We start from the raw sequence: 26,485 nt of genomic DNA on the forward strand, positions 1-26,485 counted from the left end.
CTGTTACCAAAGCAGTATTACTGCCACATGCAGGCCATGTCTGAGATAGTAGAAACACTCTGCACCCATGAAGATATGGAATTTGTGGAGCTTTAAAGCACAATTTATATATATGTAACATACATCTGATTTTCCTAATGCAATATAATGAACATGGTTGAAAATAAAATAACTGCACACACCTAGCTTACAAAATCCAGTATTCCTGAGATGAGTTTCCTGTTTAGCAACATTTTATATCCCACAAAAGTTACTTACATTTTGCAGGATTAATAAGAATAGAGGGGTTTTGGTGAGCACTAACACAGAGAATAGGTGGATACTCAGGAGAGGGAGCTGCACAGCAGGACCTGAGACTTAGAGCTGCTCCTGTAAGTGGGGAGGCAAAGAGCTAAAGAGCAATTACTGTGCTTACTTACATCTGCTTTTCCAGTTGAATAGTTGGATCTATTCTCTCTCCCACGATCTCACAAAACTCTGGACTGCCATATTTGACGGGTTTAAATCCTCCTCCAGGTGCTCTTAACTGCCTGCGCTGGTCATTTGAGGGAGAAGGAGATGCTTGCCGTTTCTCACTTCCATTAAATTGTGCTGCAAGATACACAATAATTACCTCTCCAGGCAAAGTTAACAAGGACCAACATAGTTGTAGCTCTTAGAGAGGTCTCACACTTTCCAGAGAGAATAAACATGCACCCACCAGCATTAGGATGTAGTGATTTATCTACAAAGTCTTAAGTATCATTTAAAGGTGTTTCTAACTAAGCAAAGTACTTACTGCTTTTCCACTAAAAAAATCCATCTTCCAAATCTTGTTACAATACCTAGTGCTTATTCTAACATTTGATACTTTCCTTGCCAACAGGTGATCCTGTTAACAAGTAACATTAACAGAGACAGGCTTTAAGTCATCCTTCATTACAAAAACAAGCGGCAACAAGAATCTGGCTTGACTGAGTTTATGTGGAATCATCCTAACAGTGATCTGGGTGCAAATCCACCTCAGAAAAACTGGAAAGCAGTGATGAATTTAAAGTATACCCAGTTATACAAAGCTGCCTACAAAGTGATGAAAAAGTAAAATGGCATTCATTAGTTTTTCTCAAAAACTGTACTATTCCAATAAAAGCAATACAGCTTATTTTGCAAACCTGTAGATAAATTCATTACAGCACTGCAACATCAGAAGCAAAGCACATACTAATGTCAACATAATCATTCTATGCTTATTACACTTAAACTTATTAAACTTACAGGTTCTACATATTTTTAATTTAAAAAATAAAATAAAGGATAGAATACTGGCATAAGCAGTACAAGGAACTACCTCCACAATCACTGCCTTCTCTAGCTTCTTTCTTCATAAAAATTAACACTTAAGCTGCAGATGGATTATTGTCTTAAGGTCATTTAGTGGGGACAAGACAGAAAAACTTCACTGTATGAGGAGGCAAAGGTTACAATGCGTACATACACATCACAAAGAGCTCCTCTGAGTTCCACACGCAGTATCAGAGAAAATGTTACAAGGACAATTAAAGTGGCTCCCTACAAGAGCATGTTGCAGATCTCATGGATTTAGACTTCAACTTACTGTAACACACAGACAAGCATGTGACAGGTAGTACTTACTGCTTTAAAGCAACACTGTATAACAGAAGACAGCTGTAATGTTGAAAAAAATAGAATAAATACAGAATAGAGACTTAGACAGACTGGAGATCTGGGCAAAGAAGAACCTAATGAGATTCAACAAGGGTAAGTGCAGAGTAATAAACTGCACCAGTACAGTTTAGGAGGTGATCAGCTAGAGAGCAGCCCCATAGAGAAGAACCTGGGAGTCCTGGTGGACAAGAAGTTATCTATGGGACAGCAATGAGCCCTTGTGTCCAAGAAGGCCAACGGTATCCTGGGGTGCATTAAGAGGAGTGTGTCCAGCAGATGGAGAGGAGTTCTTCTCCCCCTCTACTCTGCCCTGGTGAGACCCCACCTGGAATACTGTGTCCAGTTTTGGGCTCCCCAGTTCAAGAGGGACAGGGATCTGCTGGAGAGAGTCCAGTGGAGGGCTACAAGGATGATTAAGGGACTGGAGCATGAGGAGAGGCTGAGAGACCTGGGGCTCTTTAGTCTGGAGAAGAGAAGAATGAGAGGGGACTTAATAAATGTTTATCAATATCTGAGGGCTGGGCATCAAGAGGGAGGGGACAGGCTCTGCTCAGTTGCACTCTGTGATAAGACAAGGGGCAGTGGATATAAACTACAGCACAGGAGGTTCCACCTCAACATGAAAAGGAACTTCTTCACTGTGAGGGCCACAGAGCACTGGAACAGGCTCCCCAGAGAGGTTGTGGAATCTCCTTCTTTGGAGACTTTCAAGACCCATCTGGATGTGTTCCTGTGTGACTTGTGCTAGATTCTATGGTCCTGCTCTGGCAGGGGGGTTGGACTGGATGGTCTTTGGAGGTCCCTTCCAGCCCCTAACATCCTGTGATCCTGTAATAGTGATGTGCTAGACACATAAAATGTTTTGGAGCTTTTTTGTTCTTTTTATATGCTCTCCTCATGGGGTTTAAGACAATTCTAAATTTCCCCTTGACCCTGAAGAAGTAGGTACAAATTACTGAAAAAAATGAACAGATGTATTCAATTATATTCTGAAGTATTGCATGGCAGAAATATGATGGTTATTTCTTAAAATGGACACTCATTACAGGATAATGAAACTCATTAGCATAACAAGGATAAATATTACACATGACATATCAAAAGCACTATTATTTCAACTGTAAGACAAACACCTGGATTTGGTGTTTTGGGAACTTTATGAAAACTAGTGAAGTTCATGTCAGCTTCTGACAAAACAACATCTTTCAGACATCAAAAAATTCAGTTCACAAAACAAACAATGAACTCAGGTCTGGCTGTAAACAGGAATATTGCTGCAATGTGATGGTTGACTTTCAGATGCTTTTTAATGTTTTATCTGTCTGAAAAGCTCAGACATGTGTTTGCACTCCTGACTTTGTGTGTGTGCGTGTGTGAATTAAATTGGCAGGAAGAAACAGCCAGAAGAGGATACCAAGGCAGATTCAGCTGAAAAGTATGATACTCTGTCAAGCATTAACCCATATAATGCATTTCTCAGAACTGACTTTCAGATGCCAAAGACACATTCTTAGCCAAGGTTGTAGTATACTCTATGCAGGTTGAAGGTTCAACAGCTCGGTTCCATGCAGCAGGGAGTGCAAAGTTTTTCATTCCCATGGTACTTTGGCCTACATAGCATTACGATTAAGATTCACCAGCAGCTGAGTCTTCCCTAGTGGCACAGGAAGCAGGATCAGAAGCAAAAAAACCCAAAACCCTGTGGGCTGACATAAGAGTTTGATGTAGCAATGCAAAAAGATAACAGATTTTTTTGAGCAAGCAAAGTGAAGTGAAGTGAAGTGAAGCAAAGAGACAACAGAATTCAGAAATGCAGGAAGAGAAAACATTGGAAACAAGAAGTGTCACAGGTCACAGTCCAAACTCCAAGTCCCACCCACCTTTGTCCCAGCTAGTCCTTCCCTTATGTAGTGAGCATGATGTCAGCATGGTACCAAATACCCACCAAGAGGTTTGGCTGTCTGTCCTGGTTGACATTCCCTTCCAGTCAAACCCCAGGCACATAGTAGCCATTACATTTATGGAACTGATTGTGAATCTTATTCTTCCTTGCTCTCCATGTGGCCTCTTCTCCTCTGCTCTATAGCCAATGTTATACCCTCTCTAGTGGTAGCATGCTAGAATTCCCCTGCTTCAAGTCCACCAGGGCCCTAAGCACCATCTTTCTGTGCATCAGTATTTGCAGACAGCAGAGTTGTCCAAGCCTGGCACCTACAGATCCACCTCCAAGGAGTTCATCTTCAGTGCTGAAACCTATTACCAGATGTTACCTTTATAAGAGAGGGCCACTTACTAAGATGGGCTCTACAGACTTCACATATATTTCCTTTACCCAACAGTTTGCTGTCCCCACACGACAGCCTGGAAAGGCCTGTCTGCTCACACAATCAAATGGGAATCAGTGTCAGCCCAACATTCCTGAAGGGCTCTCCAGCATTGCTATCTATTTTTCCAGCCAGACATATGTTCCAGAAAGCTACTTTGCTCATTACTATGCCAGTCTCAGCTCTTCTGGCCTAACCAGTTTGTCCAGCTGCACAGGAGGTCTAATAAGACCTGCTTGTCTCACATAAAAGCCATAAAAGACAGATTTCAGCTTCAGCTGTACAGCCTCCAATGAAGCAAAACAACATTTATTTGTGAAAGAACTCAAGCTGCAGGCAGTCAGAATGTTGCACTCCATCTCTGCTACACAGGAACACCATCTATCAGCACTCCAGTTAACACTAGAATATCCCTGGGGAAGTCTATACACAGCATGGCTCCGCAGTGTCAGCACGACACCTGCCTCAGCCGCATGCATAGAAGCCACAGTGTAGAGACCTTCCCCTCAACCTAAACAGACTTAACAGCTGGCACACACTCAGTCTGGCACATCTCAAACTACAGGCTGGAGGTAAACAAATTTTATCCATGCTTCAGCAGTAAACCTTGAAATCATAGGAAAAAACCAAATGTTTTAAGGAAAACACTTGCATAACTAATTGGCTTCATGAAAATTCTTGTCTTTCTTGCCATTTTGGTTTGTTTCCTAGATCTAATACCTGGCAAGTCAAAAATTTTGCTGTGTAAATCTCTTTGTGTCTGCAGTTTATATGACCAGCATGTGTTAGGCCCTTCAGATGACCTTCTCAGAATGGGGAAGTTTTAGCATATTGTCCCTTCAAGTTCATAGTCTCCAGAAATCCAGGTAGTCATACGTTGGCAGTTGTAAGTCTGTAAAATAGGACTTGCCCATTTCTATAATTTCTGTTACCAACTTCATGCTCTTCAGAGAAATCCAGAGAAGCTAAGAACTGAAAAATAGCCCATACCTGGTGTAGCTACATTAGCTAGCTACATACAGAACAATGTAACACATTATAGCAGGAAGTTACTTCGTAAATCTTAAAAGAGAGCAAATACTTCTCTGATGCAAACTTTTCACTGTTTCAGACTTATACATTGGAGCTCTTCTTTGGGTTTGGTGGATAAGGGAAGAGCAGCTGATGTCACCTTTCTGGTCTTGTGCAAAGCCTTTGACACTGTCCTGCATGACATTCTGCTCTCTAAATTGGAAGATCATGTATTTGCTGTATGGATCACTCTCTGGTTAAGGAATTGGCTAGATGGCTGCTCTTAAAGAGTTGTAGTCAATGGCTCAACGTCCAATGGAGACCTGTAATGAGTGGAGTCCCTCAGGGATGGGTACCAGTGCTGTTTAACATCTTTGTTGGTGACATGGACAGTGGGATCAAGTTCACCCTCAGAAAATTTGCTGATGACACCAACCTGTGTGGTGCAGTCCATGTGCTGGAAGGAAGGGATGGCATCCAGAGGGGCCTTGACAGGCTGGAGAGGTGGGCCCATGCCAATCTCATGAAGTTCAGCAAGACCAAGTGCTAGATTCTGCACCTGGGTTGGGGCAATCTCAAGCAGAAGTGCAGGCTGAGTGGATTGAGAGCAGCCCTGTGGAGAAGGACTTGGCGGTGCTGGTTGATGAGGTGCTTGACATGAGTTAGAAGTGTGCACTGGCAGACCCAAATGCCAGCTGTATCCAGGACTGCATCAAAACATTTGTGGCCAGCAGATCGAGAGGTGATTTTGCCCCTCTATTCTGTGCTGGTGAGACCCCACATGAAATACCATATCCAGCTCTGGAGCCTGCAACACAAGGATGTTAATCTATTGGAGAGGGTCCAGAGAAAGGCCACAAAGATGATCAAGAAGAGCCGTGCTCATGAGGATAGGCTAAATGATTTGTGTCTGTTCAGAGTGAAGAAGAGAAGGCTCTGGGGAGACCTTACAGAAGACTCTCACTACCTGAAAGGGGATACAGGACAGTTGAAGAGGGACTATTTACAAGGGCCTGTGGTGACAGGACAAGGGGTGATGATTTAAAACTAAAGATGAGCAGATTTAGATTAGACATTACGAAGAAGTTATTTACTATGAGGGTGATGAGACAGTGGAGCGGATTGCTCAGAGAGGTTGTGCACAGCTCATCCCTTGAAGTGTTTAAGACGATGCTGGATGAGCCTTTGAGCAGCCTGGTCTGGTGGGAGGTGTCTGTGCTCATGGCAGGGGAGTTAGAACTAGGTGATCTTCAAGGTCCCTTCCAACTCATGCCATTCTAGATTCTATGATTCTTTCCTTATTTTAAACATATATGATTCCCAGGAGTTAGATTAAGCATAGAGACACCAGATGAGATAGCACCTTGAACTGAATTAGCATGCAGCTAATTACTTTAAGCACTCCTTTGTAACAAATAACCTGGTACTCATGTTACAACGAGTAATATGACATGTAATCAAAGTAATGAAATTAATCTCAAAACATGCTTACTCCCTTAGCATTTTAAAACTGCGTATTTCATGTTGAGCCTATAAGGAATTGAACCATATTGTAGTAAGTTTAAAATTACTTCTTAGCCTATTACTTTTGTAAAGCAATATTTAATTTAGTTTGTTTTCATAGAAGTTAACTATGTAAGGCTTTGAAGAATATTTACACACAGGCCAATCAAACAATCTTGTATTGGAGGGATTGTGTCTTATTAATTAACAATTACAGTTACATTAAACTAAAATCTACAGATGAATAAACAAAAAGTGACAAAACTAAGATCTATTTTTTTAAAATCAGCACTCAAACTACTTCAAAATTTTTCATCTGATAAAACAAACTGGGAATGAAGATGATTATGGAGCTCAAAGACTTAAACACCAGTGAGTTGTTCACGTAAAGGTAGGCAGTAAAAACTACTGAATTTGTTCTTAGATTCAATGAATCAGCCTTTCCATATAAGATGCATAATATATGAAGTCTAAGTTTTTCATATGCACTCATATGACTCTTAGAATGATGACTTAGAACTAATAATCCCATTTCTGTTGTATTATTAGTTGAGAAATGTTATCTCACCGCAGACAGATTTGCACTGCTCCCATGGTTTGCATCTCAGTGTTGTTTCTGGTTTAGGTGTTTTGTGTACTTTGAAAGAAAAATTACTTCTGGATAGCACACAATTTCCATCCTTGTGTGGGAAGTTCGCAATAACTCTGACATAACTCTTAGCCTTTGGAAAATTATCAAAACTAGTATGTAAGGAAAACCTCAATTCACAGAATCCCTGTGCTATGGTACCACAGAAACAAGCTTGAGAGATAAATTGCCATATAAAGAATTCAGCCTCAGAAGATCTGAGGGTCACCTGCTCAAGCATTTGTTTCTCTTCACTCTTCTATGCAGCCCAAAAACTTTACTTAAACTCTCACCTCTAGATAAAGCATTTTTTGCTCAAAAGTAGCTCTAGCCCCAGACTATTCAGGACACATATAAGAATGGCTGAACATATATCCAGCCAAGCAAGCACTGGAGAAGCTGGCAAAAAATAACCAGAAGCCTTTCAGTTAAGCCAGCATCAATCAGCTGCTCATCTTCCTTGCAGGAGCTCCTGAACAGTAATCACAATAATCTGCAATTCCTGTAGCCCAGATATTCCCATGGCATCTGACCTACCTCAGAAGTCTAGAAGGATGGGAATGAATGAGGAATCACAACATCCTTCTTCCTTGTGGGCAAAAATGCACACACAGCTAATAGAGTTTTGGGTGATAGGGAGTGAGTGTCTTAAGGCAGGAGAAGAGAAAACCCAAGGAGATGTAAGAAGCTAACAGAGTGGGCCAAGTGTCAGCTAGGAGGATGAAAAGAAAAAGGAAAGTAAGTCCACAAGCAAAAGGAAGATAAGCAAGAAGCAGACATGGAAGCAGAGGGGAAATGGTAGAAAACTGCAAAATTTGGAATGGAGAATAGAGATATTGCCCTGGGGAAAAAATGGATTGATAAGGCTAACACCCATTCAAATCACCTGCTTGTCATTTTGCATGGCCCCTACATGTGCTGTGTGTAGCTTGTGGATCCATCCAGGTAGCTGATATCCTACCTCTACAACAGAGTTACTGTTGCTGTGTGGTAAGGACAAACTGTCAGGAGATGCAGGGTGCACATATGCTCTAGGTAAAGGCAGCTGCCATCATACAGACACAAGAAGGCATAGAAATGAACTGGGCAGAAACCAATGCCAAAGTGTAAACCCAAAGGAGGTTTTATGCACATACTCCAGATTGTTATTCAGCATCTGCAGAACAGCCATTTTGTTTGAGACTACGATTACTTTGCCTTTACAGTATCCAGCAGAACTGGATGCTCTTTAGATCCAGGCTCTGAAGAACTACCAGCATATGGTTAATGGGAAACTGACTGAGCTTTGAACACTGCAAGTTTATTAACAGTTTACACGCCAGAGTAAACCCTGTTGCTTGGAAGTACAAATCAGTTTTCTCTGTTCCACAGGAACAGCACCAGGGGGGTGCAGGGAAAAAGGGGGGATACTGAGAAAGAGGTTTCTTTTTAAGCAGTTGCTTCAGGTTCATCCATGTGGATGCTGCAGCTTGGATTGGAAACTAATCCAAACCAAGTACAACCTAAAGATATAAAAGCAAATGAAGCAGAGAGGTAATTCTCTCACAATGGATCAGCACTCCTCTACTCCAATGTACTAGAAGAGAATAACTTTTCTGTCACCCACATCCACCTACCTATTAGGGGATCAGATCAGAAACACCCAAGAAGGGTATTGTCACAACAGGCTCTGTTTATAGAACATTAGCCCTACGTGGCTGTGGAGAGAAATTACTTCTCATTTCTGTAGCACGGCAATATCATGGCACACAGAATGACAAAATCATAAAAGAATTCAAGTGGAAAAGGACTGTGGGAGGTGTCTAGTTCCAATCTGCTCAAGGCACAACCTGCTATGTGATCAGTTTTTTCAGAACTCTGTCCAGTCATCCCTTCACACAGGATTAAAATATCTACAGATGGAGACTGCAAGAGCTTCCTGAAGATTTTGTTCCAATGCCTGACTGTCCTTGCAGAGAAAAAACTTTTCTTCATATTGAGTCAGAACCTTTCCTCATTCAATTTCTGTCTTTTTTACCCACCACACATCCGCTTGTTTTTGAAGAACCTGGCTCCACCTCCTCACAGGCATTGGAAAGTTGCTATTACATCTCCCCAAAGCTTTCTCTTCTCCATGCTAAGCATGCCCAATTCTCTCAGTCACTACACATTTAATGTGTTTCAGTTTCCTGACAAGTTGTTAGCTTTCTGCAGACACCAACAATTACCTGCATCCTTCAGCACTAGAATACCAGACACAGCATCACATGCTATCCAAGAAATATAAAATGAAGAGGTAGAGCCATATTGTTTGATCTACTGGTTATGTTCCTCTTCACAAAGAAGTCAGGATGTTTCTAGCCTTTAGCACTGCTGAGAAGCGCTGCATAGGAACCACACCTAGTTCACTTTGCTCCAGGACTCCTTAAGCTCCTTGCCACAGAACTGTAGCCCATCCAGTCCTCAGCCCATACTGTTGCAGGAGGTTTGTCTGCTCCAGGTGGAGATCTTTGCAACAACACAGCTGATGCCACAGCACAACATTCTGAAGGCTAAAGTCAATATAGCCAACATCTACTGCGCTCCTTCCATTAATGGATCTAGTAGTTTCACTGCAGAAAGCAAACAGGTTTGTCAAAAGGATTTACCCAGAGTAAATGCACACTGACTACTAATCAGGAGCACTGCTCTTAGGCTTCTTCCATGTTCCCTCCTACAGCCATGTATTTTTTCTTCCTCCTCCAATTGCCGTAGTTATCATTACACACAACTCTCCTTTCCAAGCTTTCTGACAATTTGACTACCTCCTAAAAATGAAGATGAACATTCACAGAGAGGAACAGTTTGTGTCAGTTCTTCCTGACTGACAAGTTCTGGTGTGGGAGAACTTCAGCAGTTCAAAAGGATTAAGCCAAACCCAAGTTCTACATATCTACAGAAATGCTTGCAGTTATAAGGAAAACACTCCAAATATCAAGAAAGTGATCACTAAGTAGAAGCATGCTACTGTATGCACATTACACAGCTGGATGTTCTTTTTTTTTGCATCTTTATGAATTGCCCACAATTTAAGGACCTTGCAAAGCAACTTTCTTGTCATAGAGCCACTTAAAAATAAACATAACATTCTTTAAAACTGGGGTAGGGATAAGGAGGAGGAGAAACAGAAGTTTTGCTAATGTGAACCAGGTGACAACAGGTCAGCAGAAGCACCAAATAAGTTCCACATTTCTGCAGCAGGTAAAGATTTGAGGTTATCCACATTTGCTGTCTAGAGATTTGTCCCCATATACAGACCAAAAGTGCAAAAATACTTGAATGATGCCAAGGGAAGTACATACATGCTATGAGTGTGAGAGAGAATTTGTTGGCTGGGATCTAGGAATCCTACCTGCCAGAGCTGGGATAGTGATTTTGTTCCACTCCCAGGGTTGATCATACTCATCTGCAGGCCTGTCATCATCCTGTGGCAACTTGCTTTCTTGTAAATGGTGACTCATCACACTTGCAGAATTGAAGTGCACACCACTGCCTTCTGGTTCATAAGGTGTGTCATAAAGCTGCATGTTTTTCTGATGGGTCTTCACGTCTTCCTGCTTCTGAAACTCTATTGGCAAGAAAGAAAATTTCATCATCATCACTACCAACCGTCCATTATCATTACTGTCAATATTTTTAGAGTGTTCAATTTCCATCCATTCCTTAATAGCAACATGATTGTGCAGATATCAAGCTTATACAAAACTTCTAAATTCTACCTCTACATTTGGTAATTGTCTTCTTCTTGTGATTTAAGGCTTACAGGGGATGGGCAGAAACTTGACTCCCTTGGGTGGACTCCAAGGTGGGCAGGGAAACCTGACCTAAGTGGGCAGGAAACTCAATTGCCCAGGGTAAGGGTCCCCAGGTCATGTTTATCCCCTCCCATTTTCTGCCTCTATATAAGGGGGAGCAATATTCGGCCACTTTTCTTCTTGCTTTTGCCTCCCAGTCTGCTGCTGTCGCTGCTGCTGCAGCTGCAAGTTGGTCAAGCCTACCTGCAACATGGTTGGGCCAGCATCCTAGGGAATCCATTGCCATCCAACCTAGTTCCAGTACCACAGTATAACTAAAGTTGGAAGAGACCTCAAAGATCATCGAGTCCAACCTGTCACCGCAGACCCCATGACTAGACCATGGCACCAAGTGCCACGTCCAATCTCCTCTTGAACACCTCCAGGGACGGTGACTCCACCACCTCCCTGGGCAGCCCATTCCAATGACAAATGACTCACTCGGTGTAGAACTTTCTCCTCACCTCGAGTCTAAACCTCCCCTGGCGCAGCTTGAGACTGTGTCCCCTTGTTCTGGTGCTGGTGGCCTGGGAGAAGAGACCAATGCCCTCCTGTCTACAATTACCTTTCAGGTAGTTGTAGAAGGCAATGAGGTCACCCCTGATCCTTCTCTTCTCCAGGCTAAACAATCCCAGCTCCCTCAGCCTCTCCTCATAGGGCTTGTGCTCAAGGCCTCTCCCCAGCCTTGTTGCCCTTCTCTGGACACGTTCAAGTGTCTCAATGTCCTTCTTAAACTGAGGGGCCCAGAACTGGACACAGTACTCAAGGTGTGGCCTAACCAATGCAGAGTACAGGGGCACAATGACCTCCCTGCTCCTGCTGGCCACACTATTCCTAATGCAGGCCAGGATGCCATTGGCCTTCTTGGCCACCTGGGCACACTGCTGGCTCATGTTTAGGCAGCTGTCAATCAGCACCTCCAGGTCCCTCTCTGTTTGGCAGCTCTCCAGCCACTCTGACCCCAGCCTGTAGCTCTGCATGGGGTTGTCGTGGCCAAAGTGCAGCACCTGGCACTTGGACTTGTTAAATGCCATCCTGTTGGACTCCGCCCATCTGTCCAGTCAGTCGAGGTCTGTCAGGAAGAGAAATCCATCGGCAAGGAGGGTGAGGGAAAGACTCGCAGCAATCAATATGACTGATAAGCAAGCTTCAACTTTAATGTTCCACACTTCCTTATTTATAGTCTTATCTTATACATAGTTAATTCTATTCTAATTTAACACACACTATTGGTTACTTTCTAAAAGGTTACATCATTGTTTTCACTACTCTGTGGAATTTCCTAATTGCCCTTTTTCCCAGATCTTCACCTACTTCTTATCTTGTTTGCCTTCCTTCTCAAGGGCAGCTTGACTTCATCATACCAAGCATCAGAACTTTTCCACAACTCCTACTCCATTGCTATATTAATAACAGAAAATCCTTCAAGGCCTAATTTGCACAGATGTTCAAACCATTTCCCAACAGAGGTCCCTCTGCAGAGCCTTTCTACCTTCTAACTGACCAACATCTGCTCCTAACTTGGTGTCATCTGCAAATTGGCTGATGACTGACTCAACCCCCTCATCCAGATCATCAATGAAGATGTTAAAGAGGATGGGGCCCAGCACTGATCCCTGGGGGACGCCACTGGTGACTGGACGCCAGCTGGATGTGGCACCATTCACCACCACTCTCTGGGCTCGGCCCTCCAGCCAGTTCCTAACCCAGCACAGAGTGTTGCGGTCCAAGACACGAGCTGACAGCTTAGACAGCAGTCTGCTGTGGGGGATGGTATCAAAGGCCTTGCTGAGGTCCAGGTAGACTACATCCACAGGCCTCCCCACATCCACCAGACGGGTCACCTGATCACAGAAGGAGATCAGGTTGGTCAGGCAGGACCTGCCCTTCCTAAATCCATGTTGGCTGGACCTGAGCCCTTGGCCATCCTTCAGGTGTGCAGTTATTGCCGCCAGGATAATCTGCTCCATCACTTTCCCTGGCACTGAGGTCAGGCTGACTGGCCTGTAGCTTCCAGGTTCCTCCATCGAACCCTCCTTGTGGATGGGGACCACATTGGCCAGTTTCCAGTCATCTGGGACCTCTCCAGTGAGCCAGGACTGGAGGAAAATGATGGAGAGCGGCTTGGCCAGCTCATCTGCCAGCTCTCTCAGCACCCTAGGATGGATCCCATCTGGTCCCATGGACTTGTGAGTGTCCAACTGGCTCAGCAGGTCCCGAACTAATTCCTCATGGATTTCCGGGGCATCACACTGCTCCCCGACCCTATTACCCAGCTCAGGAGGCCACTCGTCCTGAACTCCTCCTGCCTTGCTGTTAAACATTGAGGCAAAGAAGGTGTTCAGGACCTCAGCCTTTTCCTCATCTTCAGTCACAGTGTTCCCCTCCAGGTCCAGTAAGGAGTGCAGGTTCTTCTTGCCCTTCTTTTTAGTGTTAACATATTTGTAAAATTGCTTTTTATTATCTTTCACAGAGGTGTTCAGCTTCAGTTCCAACTGGGCCTTTGCCTCTCTAATTTTATTCCTACATAATCTAACCACTTCCTTGAACATACCTCGAGAAGCCTTCCCCTCCTTCCAAAGGTGATACAGCCTCTTTTTTCCCCCTTAAATCCTCCAGGAGCTGCTTGCTCATCCAGGCCGGTCGCCTTCCCCGCCGGCTCATCTTTCGGCACATGGGAACTGCCAGTTCCTGTGCCTTCAAGAGCTCCTGTTTGAAGTAGGTCCAACCCTCCTGGACTCCTCGGTTCATGAGGGTTGGTACCCAGGGAACTTTACAAATAAGTTTCTTAAAGAGGCTGAAGTTTGCCCTCTGGAAGTCCAAGGTGAAGGTTCTGTTGGTGCTCCTCCCTATCTCCCTGCATATTGAAAACTTCACTATCTCCAAGTACCGGGTGCTGCACTTTGGCCACGGCAACCCCATGCAGAGCTACAGGCTGGGGTCAGAGTGGCTGGAGAGCTCCCAAACAGAGAGGGACACCTGGGGGTGCTCATTGACAGCTGCCTAAACATGAGCCAGCAGTGTGCCCAGGTGGCCAAGAGGGCCAATGGCATCCTGGCCTGCATTAGGAATAGTGTGGCCAGCAGGAGCAGGGAAGTCATTCTGCCCCTGTACTCTGCATTGGTTAGGCCACACCTTGAGTACTGTGTCCAGTTCTGGGCCTCTCAGTTCAAGAAGGACATCGAGACACTTGAACATGTCCAGAGAAGGGCAACAAGGCTGGGGAGAGGCCTTGAGCACAAGCCCTATGAGGAGAGGCTGAGGGAGCTGGGATTGTTTAGCCTGGAGAAGAGGAGGCTCAGGGGTGACCTCATTGCCCTCTACAACTACCTGAAAGGACGTTGTAGCCAGGAAGGGGTTGGTCTCTTCTCCCAGGCCACCAGCACCAGAACAAGGGGACACAGTCTCAAGCTGCGCCAGGGGAGGTTTAGGCTCAAGGTGAGGAGAAAGTTCTTCACCAAGAGAGTCATTAGTCATTGGAATGGGCTGCCCAGGAAGGTGGTGGAGTCACTCTCCCTGGAGGTGTTCAAGAGGAGATTGGACGTGGCACTTGGTGCCATGGTCTAGTCATGGGGTCTGCGGTGACAGGTTGGACTCAATGATCTTTGAGGTCTCTTCCAGCCTTGGTGATACTGTGATACTACTATCTCCTCAGATATTCTCCCAACAGTGTGGTCATCTCTAGCAGGTGAAAGCAACATCAGAGCCAGATCTAAACACAGAGAGCCAATACTCATTTAGAGCTCTTCTCACTCTATCAGGGAACAGGCCTTGTTGAATTGGCCCAAACCCCTGGTCTTCACATGCTTTGCTCTTAAGGCTTGCAATGGAGAGCAATGGAATCAGCATGTAGTGCCATTAAAGGGCAGTCAGTTGTTTGCACTACGTATAAGAATAGGTTAAACATCAACTAACAACTTACTATCTTGCAAGAAGCCTAAGGCAGGTGCAAAAGCAAAGATCTCCCTCATACCAGAACATTTGTTCCTATTGAATCCATTTCCTCTCCCTTTCCATATACTGGTCAGAAATACTTAGCCAACTGCTTACTTGTTCCAAGCTTTGTCATTAGTATTTCTTTTCATGTCCGTTTTGGCAAGATAAACTGCAAACATTTCACAATACATGCTGCAGAATTCTCATTGTAATAGTGCAAAGTCTGTTGAGCACAGAAGATGTTTTACCTCTGTTCAAATTTTATCTCAGGCCAACAGAAGTCAGCTGGATGCCTCCAGCTGCTGGGACACAAGATAACCTGAATAACATTCCTGTAGCAAGGAGGACAATTTTGCTTTGAAATTGCACCAGCAGTCTCCCAAAGCTCATGATTCCAGATCTTGCTGCAGGAAAATGTGGATATTCAAAGATCTTCCCTCTGTATTCTGAAGAGAAGTGACTCAGAAATGAACTTTTGAGGAAAGAAAAACAGATATTTGTTTCCCTGCCTAACTGTGAGAGTCTGGCATAAGCACATGAAAAGCAATGTCTTGCATCATGACAGAAATCTTACTGAAGTCCAAGTGTGACTCATTGCCCCAGGAAGAAGTATTCAAAGCAACCTTACACTCCAACAGTCCTAATAAAGAAAGATTATTAGGCCAGTCAGAGCAAGCACAGGATGGGAGAAGTTGCTTTATGATGAACCAAAAAATCTGTGCAGAGGTGGGGAAGAAAAGAAAAGGGTATCGGTATAGGCAGAGGTTGGTTAAAAACAAACCAACCAACCAACACATCAGAAGAAAACCCAAACCCTGGTGGATTGGAAGAAAAGCAATACCACTTCCAAAGTACATGAAAATTGTCCTTGGAGGCATATTTTTTTTATGGCACAAGCAAAGAATCTAAATTTCTTGAGTTCCTTGAAGGTAAAAGTTTATTCTACAAAGACTTCTCTCTCAATACCTAGTTTGGTTTTTGTTGTTTGGGTTTAGGGGTGGTTTTTTTGTTAAACATGCAGCAATTAAACATTTTAACTGCCATCTTCACATTAATAATTTCTGCAGAATTTACCTCTTCAGAGGTGCTTTGATGCTGCTTACCTACATGCTCCTTTCTCAGAAGGACATAGCAGACAAGTAGGGATGCCTTTTTCATTTAGGAGGGAGGAAAAAGATTCTGTACATTTACAGCTGCTTGGCCAACAACCAATTCCACATGCTGCTACAACCATCATACTATGTCCATGGCTTTATTGTAGTCTTTTGTGGCCTTTCTGATCAGAAACACTGATCTTTGGGGATTCAAGGGTCATTGTTCCATTGGCTAAAGGGAGAAATTCAAGTAGCAACAGTGCAAAACAAGATGTCAGCATAATCAAAACCTGTGATCCTCATTCCATATTCTGAAGCCTATAAGCTGTGTAAAAGATAATTAATTCATTGTAGTAAGAGGAAATGGAAACCCTCTTGGAAACTGTGAGAAAGGAGCTCACTGCTAAATTTTAAGTACAACCAGTTTATCATAAAATAAAGGCAAAACAGTGCTGGGCGCATAGCAGGTTTGCTAGAGGCGCACCATAACAACACGAGTTGAACTTATATAGACGTCAAACATACATATTCATACCTTTCCCCAGTACGTTCCCACCCTTCTCCATCAGGGCTGGGACTCACTGGAGATGTCCCAGAGGACTGGAAGCTAGCCAACGTGGTGCCCATCCACAAGAATATACATAGAATAGAATATACATAGAATAAACCAGGTTGGAAGAGACCTTCAAGATCATCGCGTCCAACCCATCAACCAATCCAACACCACCCAAACAACTAACCCACGGCACCAAGCACCCCATCAAGTCTTCTCTTGAAAACCTCCAATGATGGCGACTCCACCACCTCCCCAGGCAGCCCATTCCAATGGGCAATCACTCTCTCTGTACAGAACTTTTTCCTAACATCTAGCCTGAACCTCCCCTGGTGCAGCCTGAGACTGTGTCCTCTTGTTCTGGTACTGGCCACCTGGGAGAAGAGACGAACATCCATCTGTCTACAACCTCCCTTCAGGTAGTTGTAGAGAGTGATAAGTTCACCCCTGAGTCTCCTCTTCTCCAGGCTAAGCAACCCCAGCTCCCTCAGCCTCTCCTCGTAGGGCTTATGTTCCAAACCCCTCACCAACTTTGTTGCTCTTCTCTGGACTCGTTCCAGCAAGTCAACATCCTTCCTGAAGACCTAAGAAGGGCCGGTTGCATGAGCCAGGGAATTATAGGCCTGTCAGCCTGACCTCAGTGCCAGGCAAGATTATGGAACAGGTCATCTTGAGTGCAATCACACAGCACTTAGAGGATGGCCAAGGGATCAGGCCCAGCCAGCATGGGCTTAGGAAGGGCAGGTCCTGCCTGACCAACCTGATCTCCTTCTATGATCAGGTGACTGCCTGGTGGATGTGGGGCAGGCTGTGGATGTAGTCTACCTGGACCTCAGCAAGGCCTTTGACACCGTTCCCCATTGCAAACTCCTGGCCAAGCTGTCAGCCCATGGCTTGGATGGGAGCACACTGCGATGGGTTAGGAACTGGCTGGAGGGCCGAGCCCGGAGAGTGGTGGTGAATGGTGCCACATCCAGCTGGTGGCCAGTCACTAGTGGAGTCCCCCAGGGATCAGTACTGGGCCCTGTGCTCTTTAACATCTTTATTGATGATCTGGATGAGGGGATTGGGTCCATCATCAGTAAATTTGCAGATGACACCAGGCTGGGGGCAGGAGTTGATTTGCTGGAGGGTAGAGAGGCTCTGCAGAGGGACCTCGACAGGCTGGACAGATGGGCAGAGTCCAACAGCATGAGATTTAACATATCCAAGTGCCAGGTTCTGCACATTGGCCACGACAACCCCATGCAGAGCTACAGGCTGGGGTCAGAGTGGCTGGAGAACAGCCAGGCAGAGAGGGACCTGGGGGTGCTGATTGATGGCAGGCTGAACATGAGCCTGCGGTGTGCCCAGGCAGCCAGGAGGGCCAATGGCATCCTGGCCTGCATCAGGAACAGTATGGCCAGCATGAACAGGGAGGTCATTGTGCCCCTGTACACTGCACTGGTTAGGCCACACCTCAAGTACTGTGTCCAGTTCTGGGCCCCTCAGTTTAGGAAGGATGTTGACTTGCTGGAGCGTGTCCAGAGAAGGGCAACAAAATTGGTGAGGGGCTTGGAACACAATCCCTATGAGGAGAGACTGAGGGAGCTGGGGTTGCTTAGCCTGGAGAAGAGGAGACTCAGGGGAGACCTTATTGCTGTCTACAACTACCTGAAGGGGGGTTGTAGACAGGCAGAGGTTGGTCTCTTCTCCCAGGCAACCAGTACCAGTACAAGAGGACACAGTCTCAGGATGCACCAGGGGAGGTTTAGGCTGGAGGTTAGGAGGAAGTTCTATACAGAGAGAGTGATTGCCCATTGGAATGGGCTGCCTGGGGAGGTGGTAGAGTCACCATCACTGGAGGTGTTCAGGAGGAGACTTGACAGGATGCTTGGTTGCATGGTTTAGTTGGTTGGGTGGTGTTGGATGATAGGTTGGACATGATGATCTTGAAGGTCTCTTCCAACCTGGTTTATTCTATTCTATTCTATTCTAAAACCTGCACTTTTGACCTGGCCAGTCTTCAGAAATGTCGGCGCCTCACCTTGCTCTCCCAAAACCCCACACAATAAAGACCACGACCAACCAATCAGCCCAATGATCGAACCTCACAGTCCCCAGCAATTCCCCTTGTGAAAGCCAAATATTAAAAACAATTTCTCACAGAAACATAGTGCAGTGCAGGTATTTTCATGTACACCTGTTAGCACAATGGTTCTCAACAGCCCAGGACTCAAGGTGCAGCATCCCTGAAAAAAACTGTTCTAAGATTAGCACAAGCAGAATCAATTCTCTTTGAAAAATATTCTAACACTGAAGTGGTGGCTATTTTAAACAAGCTAACACTTTCCAGTGTCAGGACAGAGAATCTTGCAGCAAATATGACTACTATGTCCTGTGGTTATATCTGTCTTGCTGCCCATGGCATTTGCACTTGTTTGCAGATTTGTCTGTAGTTATGATACTACAAAGGCAAATCCTGGTGAGAAGCCTGTCAGTTGAAAGCCCACTTACAAAGCAATCTACTACTGATGCAGTGTTACTTTTCTTTCCCTTGGACAACATATTTATATAACAGTATAGAACATGAAGTAGTGCTTGAATGCATGCAGCTATTGATAAAATGCTCTGAAGTATATAGTCTGTCACATCACTACAGTGAGAAATTGTGATGTTTGGCTTTTGCCAGGGGTATTGCTGGGGACCGTGGGGCTCGATCTTGGGGCTGACTAGTTGGTTGTAGTCTGTTGTGTGGGATGTGTATTGGGAGAGAAAGGTGAGGCGTCAAGATGTCTGAAGACCAGCTGGGTCAAGAGGGCAAGCCTTGCCCTAGCCCTGATAGGGAGGTGGGAAAGTGCTTGGGAAATGTAAAGGGATTTGTGAAGACATGTATGAATATGTATGTTTGACGTCTATGTAAGTTCAACTCGTGTTGTTATGGCACGTCTCTAGTGAATCTGCTATGCACCCAGCGCTGTTTTGCCTTTATTTTATAATAAATTGGTTGTATTTAAAATTTAGCAGTGACCTCGTTTCTCACAATTACTCAAGAGCATTCATGCTTACACAGGTATCTAACAACAGCAAATAACCCAAACCATTCTATGAAATCTGGCTGGCACACAGCTAAACACCATTAACATTTGACTCTTAAGGAAAGCAAACCACACTCATGAAAACACCATAAATCAGTTGTCCTTGCAACAGAAGCATCGCAATCATGAACAGTAACATCTAGTACTTTCCACTTAGGTCAAGTCAGAAAATGTCATGTTATACAAGTTCATACCAGTCATGACCTTAATGCACACAACCAGCTCAACACTTTTTGGCAATTTCTCCAGTTACACTCTTACTTTCCAATATGAATCTCCAAACCACCAGCCAATGTGCATGTCACAAAAGCATATCCAAAGAGACAGTTGTGGAATGCTAGATTTTTTAAAACAGGTGTTTTGTTCATTTTTAGGAAGGAAAAAAAAAAAAAGGCTTAAAAAAAGTGACTGCAGAGGCTCTCTGTTAATATGCTCTATATTCTACCATGATGCCAAGTTTTCTCAGTGATGATGTTTCTCACAGCCAAAAGAAATGGCAGTAAGTGCCCCTCAGATTAACAGATATTTGGGTATATATGGGTACACCCATATATAATATATATATAGGTATAGTTGAAAGACACCACATTTTTTTTCTTTTGTTTCCCTCTTCCCTTTCTATTTCAATTGAGACAGCAGCATACACGCTTTCTAACTCACCTCAGGCTGCATTACAACAACAATAGCTGCTACAGAACTTGCTTATAAAGAGGTCAAGATGGCTCAGCTATCCAAGCACAACTGTTTGACAGACCATTATGGAGTTACAACAGTGCAAAAGCCTCAAACCCCACTGCTCCTTCATATAACTTTTCAAATTTCCCAGTCCACAGAAAGTGAATGCAGAACTCAAAGCAAGCCCAGAGTTATTCCAGGCAAGCCTCAATTTCCCCCAAGGTTTGCCTGGTTTCTTCTTAATTGCTAGTCTGACCTACAACAGCATCAGTTTTGCCTGTCTCCATTATGCTTCATTAAGTTACATGCTAACAACTCTGCCATTCCAAGTCCCTAACACATGCAACTGAGTATTTTCAACTTTTTTGCACATGTTCATAATCCTCTAGAAATTCAGTCTCAGTAGCACAACATGGCCCAGCAGCAAACAGAAACACGCTACAGGCTTCCTAAATCTTTGCTGGGGTAGGGATGACAGAAAGAAATACCAGCACACAAACACCACAAACACCAGGTGAGGCTCATCTGACCCCATCCAGGAATGGCAAGCTGCTCCCACAGACAATGGCTTCTAGTAATTTTAGGAACAGAATGGTAATGAAAGCAAAGTTTGGTCAAGTATTTGAGCTCCTCCAAAACAGCACAATCAAGCAAGGTTCTTCATAGCCAGAAACCAGATGAAAAAAGCTGTATGTTGTTGCCAACCTACATAAAGTGCATGAAGAACATAAAAAGTTGTGTTTCTGAAAACTTTCCACTAAATTTTGTTGTGAAATCATATTAAAATGTTGGTAGACATGGCAAGATATTCAGTCTCCGTGAAAAGCAGACACAGAACTGGCTGAACCTTCAACCCCATTTACTTTCAAGAAAAATCTCTTCTGGACGGGCTATAAACCCAAAAAAATAAGCAAGAGAAACTGTAGCTACAGCTTATGTAAGAAATAGACTCCATTTACTTCGGGTTTCACTGGTGTTTTGCCACTAAGTTATTTCAGAGTTTGGATACATGTCCAGTAGACAAAAATTCTGTGCAATTACCAGCAATCTAAGCACAATAAAGATGACAAAATGTCACAGCTATAAAGGTATCTTGTCCCTTCTGAGAGGTATTGTGTTTACTTCATTACATGCTTAACTAATACATCCTGTACCATCTTGCTTGAGCTTAGTTAAGATTTTTGTATTAGAGAAAAAAACCCTAATGGAGTATGACAGAATATAATATGAAGATATGATTGAGCAAGTATTTCCAAGAAAGAAAGCCCACAACAGTTAAACCAGCAGGGACTTTGGCTTGAGCTGGGGAAAGAGTGGAAATCCTGTAATCCTGGTATTAACTTGGTTATTAAAATACAGTCTCATTTTTTTTTCTTTTAGCATCACTGGTTCAGTCCCAACTAGCAAATCCTTTTAAATCTCATTAGTAACAGTCCACATTTCTTCCAAGTTGCTGGTTCTTCACAGAATTGTATAGTCATTTCACTGGAAGACACCTTTGAGATCAAGTCCAGCTGTAACAAATTTGTGTCACAAATTCTCTCCATTCTGCTTTCGATTACCATTACAGAAGCAAAATATACCTGGGACCAGTTTGAGAATATTGAGGGCTGAAATAGTAGACCAGAAAGATGTACCACTTGTGTCCTCTACCCAGCAAAGTAACAACACGCAGATGGAACCAAATGCAGGAGTCTACAACACTCTCTATTCAAACCACGGATGTCTTAATCACACTTCCAGTTGGAAAGCACCAAGAATTCTTGCCTACAGGCATACAAATACAGATCCAGTCCAGCCTGCAAGCCCACCTGTCCAGTCTCTGCTCCTTTGTCCCAAGGAGGGATAGTGAACAGATGACAGAAGTCATACTTCCTGCTACAACAGCAACAGCATGCTTTCAGCATGCACACCCTGCCATCCAGCATTACCTCCAGAAAACTGGAATGTTTATGTATGAGGCCCTGCTCAAGCTGTATTTCAGCAGGTTACTTTTTTATGTCTCACAATCATTGGTCTTTCCATTGATTAAATTTCAAAAGACCAGTACTGGGAGCATACTGACATGGTGGCAAAGCTGGAAATGGACTCAGACTAAACAAACATGGATTCCCACAAGCTAGCCTAGAATATCCTGATTCTCACAGCCATATTTCACTTTCACAGAGCAGGAACAAATTATTTGCAGAATCATAGGATTACATCAGGCTAAACAAGATCTCAGGAAGTCATCTTGTTCAATCTCCTACTCAAAGCAGAGTCACCTATGAGGATAGATGAGGTTATCCATGTTCTGGTTTCTCAGTCCAGTCTTGAAAAATTCCAAAGATGGAGACTACATGATCTCACTAGGCAATCTTCCCCACCATATACTGTCCTAATAGTGGGATTTAATCTTTCTTTTTTTTTAAATTACATTCAGTTGGACCCTCTCATTTCAGTTTATGTTCATCACCTCTCGCCATTTTCAGGCATGGATGGGACAGATGGGACAGTAATTAAATCAGAAGGAATCACATTCTACAGAACTCTGCTTTCAAGGGAAAATGCAAGCCAGTTTCATTTTAATGTAAGTAATCCAGCTGAAGGATTTACCAAACTCACATTAATCTCTATAGAACAGGGATAAATTACCTCAGATATCACATAACCTCATGGCACAGGCTAGTTCTACCTAAGAGACTACTTTGCAGCAAGTTGACATTCATCTTTACTATCTCACTGGATGATGAGAGCAGTGGAGCATCTTAAGTTCAACATACCTGGTACAGAGGTAGGGGTAAGGGGAGAGGGTTGGTACTGAGACGGGAGAGCAACAAAAATGCCCTTGAATGGAGTGGCAGCAAATTGCTTAATCCTGACAGACAGGAAATGAGGAAATAATAAGCTCATTCAATTTTCAGCCAAAATATTTCTAAGACTTTCAGTGAATTCAGCCATCACTGAATTCTTCTCACTCTAGGGTCAGTCACAGTTGTCTTCTTTGTAAGTCTCAAGAGACAGCTGCTAGAGTTTTAAAATGACAGATCCTCTTGGACCACATAGACCTCAGTGCTCTTCAAACTGCTGCCAGTAGCATTCATGTCCTGAAGGGACATGCAATTCACATCCAGTGTTACAAGGACCACTGTTCTTAGAAAAGGCAACTTGTCTAGTGTGAGCTGGGGGGGGTAGAATGAAAAGCTGTTGTAACTAGTAGGCTAAAACAGACACAGAATTGAAGAAGAATTTTCAGAAACATAGATACAACCTTTTATGCCAAAGGCAAGGCTGTGTTCAAACTGCAAACAGGTGCCATCACATGTTACAGATGTAGCTTGTTTTAGGAAATCAGATTGGTTTTGTCTAAAAAACCCTCTTGATCAACATGGCTTGAAACTATTGATTCTTTATCAACACAATGCAGGGAGTCTTCGAAACTGCAGGCAAGGGTCTAATAGCATATTTACCTTAATGGTTTCTCCTTTCCAACCATCTCAGCCATGAAGTTAAGTTCCTTCCATATGCACTCTGACCTAGTTAGTCTCTTACAATGCTGACCTACCTCTTCAAAGTTCTGGGCATCTTGCTCCTCTTACTTTGGGCACAAGTTGCATCTTAATGAGAAGTGGCAAGAAACTGAAATGACCTTGATTTGTATTCAGGCTTGTGATTAAAGTTTCACCTTCTAGCCCATTTTCAGACTACATTAAGCTATAAGAACAAGATGAGGGAGTGGAAACAGGGGAAAACAGAAAGAAAACACACACACACAAAAAAAGAAAGAAAAAAGAAGGAGCCATGTAAATCTTAGCTCAAACCCATTCTAGGTAATATGATTACACACTCAAACTAAGGAATTAATTCTGCGCATGCAACTGAATGACAAGACACAAGGTCTTTTTCTTTCTAACTCCTGGAAAGAATGGTTTCTTTTTTCAGGAGAAGGCAAATTTTACTGTTACCCAGCCATAGAAAGCAGTGGAGTTAGGTTTTTATTTTCACGTATTTATAATCTAGTACACACTATGCAAGCACTGCCATAATATTAAACATTAGAGAAAATGCCTTCAATTATTTTGGGGAAGTAGACAAATTTAAACAGAAGAATGCTGCTCATTCCATGCACAGCTGTTTTCAATCCCTAGTTATGCATCTAGTTATAGCAACCATGGCCTCTCCTAACATGAGAAATAAGACTCTATACATTCCAACCTTATCTACTCACACTCACTGGTGGAGTGCGAAGTCCTCCATGAAGACAAGAAGCAAAGTCTTGATCACCATGGCAAGTGCACCCAGGTTTGAAGCGATACAGTTCTTCTGCACGTGTGAGATCTATTGTTTTGCTCAGAGAGAAAGTAAGGACTTGTACTGAAGTAGATGCAGCGTTGTTTCAAACACGTGTAGGCTCATGCACACCAGATCTAATACAAAGAAAGATATAACTGTCCCAAGAAAATGTCTGTCCTTTATATCATTGCTGAATGAAATCCTTGTCCAAATTTCCAATGGATTAAGAAACAACTTGAAATAGTTGCTGAAGCCCAGGAATTTCTAACTAACATTACTTCTAGTATATTTTAAAGAAGGAACACAGCTGTTCAGAACATATGTTCTCACTTGCACTGGGAAGCAAGGAATTTCGCTCCATAATGAGGCTAGCAGCAGGTGAGCTCTATAAACACACAGAGTAACAGTAGTGCTATGCTCCAAATGATAGATAAGCTCAGGGCTTACCTCAGATAACACCTTCCTGGGAGGTCCCAATGGACTGGAGAGTAGCAAAGATAACATCCATCTACTACATAGGAAGAAAGGAGGATCCAGGAAACTATAGATCTGTCAGTCTCACCTCAGTACCAGGGAAGGTCATGGAGCATGTCATCCCAAGCACCATTACACAACATATTGGGAACAACCAGGGGGTCAGGCCCAGCCAGCATGGGTTTATGAAGGACAGGTCATGCCTGACCAACCTGATCTCCTCCTATGACAGGATGACATGACTGTTGGATGAGGGAAAAACTGTGGATGTTGTCTACCTAGACTTTTGAAAAGCCTTTGACAGTGTTTCCCACAGAATTCTCATGGCCAAACTGGCTGCTCATGGCTTGGATGAGCACAGGCTCTGCTGGACAAAGCACTGTCTGGGTGAACAGGCCCAGAGAGTGATGGTCAATGGAGTTAAGTCCAGCTGGTGGCTGGTCACAAGTGGTGTTCCTCAGGGCTCAGTGTTGGGACCACTTCTGTTTAGCATCTTTATTGTTGACCTTGAAGACAGAGTGTGTCATCAGTAAGTTTGCAGATGACACCAAGTTAGGTAGGAGTGTTGATCTTCATGAGGACAGGGAAGGCTCTGCAGAGGCACTTGGATAGATTGGACCAATGGGCCAACATTAATGAGATGAACTTCAACAAGGCCAAATGCCAGGTCCTGCACTTGGCTCGTAACAACCCCAAGCAATGCTACAGACTTGAGGAAGTATGGCTGGAAAGCTGTCTGGCAGAAAGGGACCTGGGGGTTCTAACTGACAAGCAGCTGAACATGAGCAAGCAGTGTGCCCAGGTGGCCAAGAAAGCCAGTGGCATCCTGGTTTGTATCAGAAATGTTGTGTCCAGCAGGAGTAGGGAGGCGATTATCCCCTTGTACTCAGCTCTGGTGAGGCCACACCTCGAGTACTGTGCCCAGTTGTGGGCACCTCAGTACAGGAGAGATGTGGAGGTGCTGGAGTGAGTGCAGAGGTGGGCAAAAATGCTGGTGAAGGGCCTGGAGAATAAATCTTATGAAGAGCAATTGACAAAGCTGGGGCTGTTTAGTTTGGAAAAGAGAAGGCTGAGTGGAGACCTCATTGCTTTCTACAACTACCTGAAAGGACGTTGTGGAGAGGCTGGTGCTGGTCTCTTCTCACAGGTAATTAGTGACAGAGCAAGAGGGAATGGCCTAAAGCTACGACTGAGTAGGTTTAGACTGGGCATTAGAAAATATTTTTCTCAGAAAGAGTGGTCAGGCATTGGAATGTGCTGCCCAGAGAGGTGGTTGAGTCACCAACCCTGGATGTGTTTAAAGGTCGTTTGGATGTGGTGCTTGGGGATATGGTTTAGGAATGAACCTATAGAGTAGGGTTATTGGTCAGATTTGGTGATCCTGAGGGTCTTTTCCAACCTGAATGTTTCGTGATTGTTTGTCAGCTTTAGGAAGAGATTACCAAGATTTCCAGTGCAGTC

The 26,485-nt window shown here is 43.8% G+C and overlaps 1 protein-coding gene across 1 annotated transcript in view; it reads right to left on the reverse strand.

The window, feature by feature from the left end:
- The window catches only part of SHB (SH2 domain containing adaptor protein B), a 68,393-nt gene that overhangs the window by 23,177 nt on the left and 18,731 nt on the right, over positions 1–26,485 (reverse strand). The window contains exons 3-4 of the mRNA XM_009898293.2: positions 10,502–10,717; positions 420–591 (exon numbers count right to left, since the gene is read on the reverse strand). Coding sequence (XP_009896595.1) covers positions 420–591; positions 10,502–10,717 — 388 coding nt within the window. The remainder of the gene's footprint in view (positions 1–419; positions 592–10,501; positions 10,718–26,485) is intronic.

The sequence above is a fragment of the Dryobates pubescens genome, chromosome Z (assembly GCF_014839835.1).
Source record: "Dryobates pubescens isolate bDryPub1 chromosome Z, bDryPub1.pri, whole genome shotgun sequence".
Classification (NCBI taxonomy): domain Eukaryota; kingdom Metazoa; phylum Chordata; class Aves; order Piciformes; family Picidae; genus Dryobates; species Dryobates pubescens.